The following is a 4063-nucleotide window of genomic DNA, read 5'->3' as shown; positions in this document are numbered from 1 at the left end:
ACCCCTCTCAATCTCTCATCTGCCCACCTCCATTTCCTTCTCTCATTCTCTAAAACTCTTATCCTTCAATTCCACTACTTCAGATCTTCTTTCTCTTTAAACTCTATCACTTTACGATGATCAGTATCTATGATTTAGGGTTTTAGTTATTCAAGATCTGGGGATTTTTTGGGGGTTAAATTAGGTCGAAATCTTAGATTTGGATCTCAATTTGGGTTCAAAATATCTAGGTGAAATCATGTCATAAATATGGGGTTTTGTTCAATTTGTTTTGGGCTTTTGTTCGATTTTTTTACGGGTATATTAATCTGTTTTGTTCGAAAATTTTTGTGGTATTTTAATCGGCTTTGTTCGAATTTTTAGGGGTTATATTGCTTGGTTTATGCACATAGTTGATCTGGGTTTATGCTGGAAATTTTTGCTCGGTTGATGTTGATAATTTTCTGGGTAACTGGTTTATGTGTTTCGTTTCATGGGTTTTCTTTTTTCATTTGGGTTCTGGATCTAATCTTGTTCTTGAATTTTGTTTTATTTAAATTTTGAATCTACTTTCGGTTGATTTAAATTCTGTTCTTGTAATTTGTTTGACTGGAATTTTTGATCTATTTTCGGTTGATCTGAAATCTTTTTATTTAAATTTTTTTGAGGGGCAGTTGATTTAAAATTTGTTCTTGTATGTATTTTAGTTGACAATATGAGGATGAAGATGAAGAAGACCCTAAAAGATGATGAAGAACGTGGATGAAGATGCTTCAGATTTTCTTTTTCAATTTATTTTTGAAATATTAAGTCAAAGTTTGATAGTATGTAATATGTTTAAAGATTTTAGGATTGTAAATTACATAAAGTATTAATTTTAATCATATCAATTGATTTATTTTTACATGTTATGTTTATTTACTGCCATTTGATGTTGCATAATTACATATTTTTACATGTTATGTTTATTTAATGCCATCTTCTCAACACTTGATGATGCCATTCAATTTGGGCATTGGAATGAAATTAGCAACTCTAAATACTTGCTAATTTTTTTATTTTTTTATTTACGACCAGATTTTCTTGTCGTAAATGATAACTTTTTTATATATATATTTTTATTTAGCAATTACGACCAAAAAATTGGTCGTAAATGACAACTAATTGCAACGAGAATTAAATCTGGTCGCAAAAGAGCAATTGCGACGAGAAACTAAATCTAGTCATAAAGTTATTTACGACCAAGCCTTTTACGACCACTGGAGACCACACGCGTTTCTGGTCGTAAAAGGCTTTTTTCGACCAGTTTTGAGCTTTTTACGACCACAAATCTTGTCATAAATGGCACATTTTCTTGTAGTGTAAAATAGATATTATTTTATTTGGTTCAACTGAATTATAGTTGAATTCGGGTCTATCATAAATAAATCGGGTTGAATCACATATTTGCAGGGTCTGTTGGATTTTGAGTTAATATCTTGTTAGGTTAAGGTCGGGTTCGGGTTTGAAAGTAGGTCCGTCTGAACAGGTCAGGATATAATCTTGCCGGGTGCCGGTCAGGTCTGGGTAATCCCAAGTTAGGTTTCGGTCAGGTCTGGAGACTGACCTTCACAGGTCGAACCAGGTTCAAGTCAGGTTGACCCAGCGATCAGATCTGTTTCTGACACCACTAGTTTCTGGTTAGGATGTGTCCAAGAAGCTGTAGGAAAGACAATATTTACAAAACAAAGTTACCCATTTTTTATTAAGTGGGCTGAAGAATATGTAAGCTGCAACATCATCAAATAAAACTTACCACCAAGAGACCGATTACTTACATATTTCAAGATTCGTATTGAGGCTGTAAAGGCTTCTAATTAAACACTGAACTGTGTATTAGTAATGCTAGAAAAATTTCAAGTTCTTTTCTTGTTTTGTTTGAATAAGTTTTCTGCTTTTTTGCTGAAGAATACAAAGTCCTTTCTTTTTCAAAAAAAGATTGTACTTAGAAACTAGCCGTTACAAATAATCAAGAATACATGATTGTTGTTATATTTTCACGATATTCGACTTTGCATATGGGCAAAAGATTACGTATGAACTTCAAGGTATGGCATGTTAGCATGTTTCATGTGTAAAATATAATACGATATTAAAGTGAAAACAATGATAATCTTACAACTGAATGAAATCACGGTTGATGGTGTAATGTATCCTACCTTCAAGGAAGCTTGCTATGCAAGGGGATTACTTGATGATAAGGAATATGTTGACGCAATCACGGAAGCGAGTTTTAGAGAATCAGGGCACTACCTAAGACAGTTGTTCTCCATGTTACTGTTATCTGGGAGTGTGTCGAAGCCGGAGGATGTTTGGCATAAGACTTGGAGGTTTATCTGATGATATTTTGTACAAGCAGCGCAGTATTCAGAAAAATAAAGGTACACAACTACCAACATAACGTGATAATAATTACTATATATATTCTTAAGAAATTTGCATATTTAGTATACGTTACTGCTGTGTAATTTTAATTTATGTTTTCGCAGAACTACAGTCAACAGACGATCAAATCGAAGCGTTTGCGTTGGCGGAGATTGAAACCATGCTCCAAAGTAATGGCAGCAGCTTGCGTAGATTTAGTGAGATGTCGTTTCCGGATGAACTAATCATTTTGAAGGACAAAACAAGCTTATTGCAGATGAGCTTTCTTACGACATAGAGGAAATGACGTTGGAACACGATAAATTGTTTAAGGGTCTAACTGATGAGTAGTCCATCATTTATCGCAGAGTAATGGATGTTGTGTCGAGTCAAAAAGGAGGTGTGTTTTTCGTCTACGGCTAAGGAGGTACCGGAAAAACATATGTCTGGAAGACATTATGTGCCGCAGTAAGGAAGATGGGCGAAATTGTATTGCCTGTAGCTTCGAGTGGAATTGCTTCTCTCCTCCTTCCACGGGGAAGAACGGCGCATTCGAGATTTGGTATCCCTTTGAATGTAACTGAGAATTCTACATGTGCTGGAATTCGTCCTGGGTCGGATTTAGCTGATCTTCTCATCAAGACAAAACTTATTATATGGGATGAAACGCCCATGATGCGTAAGTACTATTTCGAAGCACATGATAGAAGTTTGAGGGACATAATGAGGTTAGTTGATAGGAGAAACATGCATTGACCGTTTGGGGATAAAGTTATGGTGTTTGGTAGTGATCTGCGTCAGATATTACCAGTTGTACCAAAGGGAACGAGGCAAGATATCGTGTTTGCTACCGTTAATTCATCTTACTTGTGGGATTCGTGTAAGGTCCTAACACTTACTCGCAATATGAGACTTCAATCAGGTTCTTCTAAATCTTTTGCTAATGAACTGCGAGAATTTTCGGAGTGGATACTAAGCGTAGGAGACGGTAAGGTCGGAGGTCCTAATGATGGAGAAGCCGTGATTGAGGTTGCAAAAGATATTCTTATAGATCCAGGCCTCGATCCAATTTCAGCAATTGTTGATAGCACTTATCCAAACCTACATGAACATATTTGGGAAGCTAAATATTTCCAAGAAAGAGCAATTTTGGCCCCTACGAATGATAGTCGAGATAGTCAATGATCATGTTCTATCTACCATTCACTGAAAAGAGAAAGTGTATTTGAGTTCGGACGCTATAAGCAAAGAGGAGGGTAACTTCGGAGTAAATGAAATGTACTCCACTGAATTCCTCAATACGATAAGATGCTGTGGTCTCTCGAATCATAGCATACGATTAAAGGTTGGTGCTCCAGTTATACTGCTAAGGAATATTGATCAAACATCTGGGTCATGTAATGGCACGAGGTTAGTCGTTAAACATTTAGGCCATCGTGTTATTGAAGCAACTGTTAGTTCTGGAAGTAATGTCGGAGCAAAGCTTTTTATCCCAAGAATGACACTCACCCCGTCTAACTCGACTAAATTTCCTATCAGATTTTAGAGACGTCAGTTTCCTTTAATGGTTTGTTTTGCTATGACTATAAATAAAAGTCAAGGACAATCATTGTCCCATGTAGGTCTGTATCTCCCGAGACCTGTTTTCAGCCATGGTCGATTTTATGTTGCCGTGTCCAGA

General features: G+C 36.1%; 1 protein-coding gene across 1 annotated transcript; it reads left to right on the top strand.

The window, feature by feature from the left end:
- The first annotated feature begins 2859 nt into the window (after positions 1-2859).
- Positions 2860-3567, top strand: LOC125491918 (uncharacterized). The gene is made up of 2 exons (XM_048633993.1): positions 2860-3110; positions 3171-3567. Exons 1-2 carry the CDS (start codon positions 2860-2862, stop codon positions 3565-3567), a joined length of 648 nt encoding a protein of 215 aa, XP_048489950.1.
- Positions 3568-4063: the final 496 nt, after the last annotated feature.

Source organism: Beta vulgaris, chromosome 7 (assembly GCF_026745355.1).
Source record: "Beta vulgaris subsp. vulgaris cultivar EL10 chromosome 7, EL10.2, whole genome shotgun sequence".
NCBI classification, from domain to species: Eukaryota; Viridiplantae; Streptophyta; class Magnoliopsida; order Caryophyllales; family Amaranthaceae; genus Beta; species Beta vulgaris.
The sequence above is the reverse complement of the archived record's forward strand: the minus strand, read 5'-3'. Positions and strand labels throughout refer to the sequence as shown.

Excerpts from the sequence above, each read along its gene's own strand:
- LOC125491918 (XM_048633993.1), top strand. The coding sequence starts at position 2,860 with ATGGGCGAAATTGTATTGCCTGTAGCTTCGAGTGGAATTGCTTCTCTC. Across the intron at positions 3,111-3,170 it reads AGTTTGAGGGACATAATGAG|TGATCTGCGTCAGATATTAC; the intron begins GTTAGTTGATAG and ends GGTGTTTGGTAG.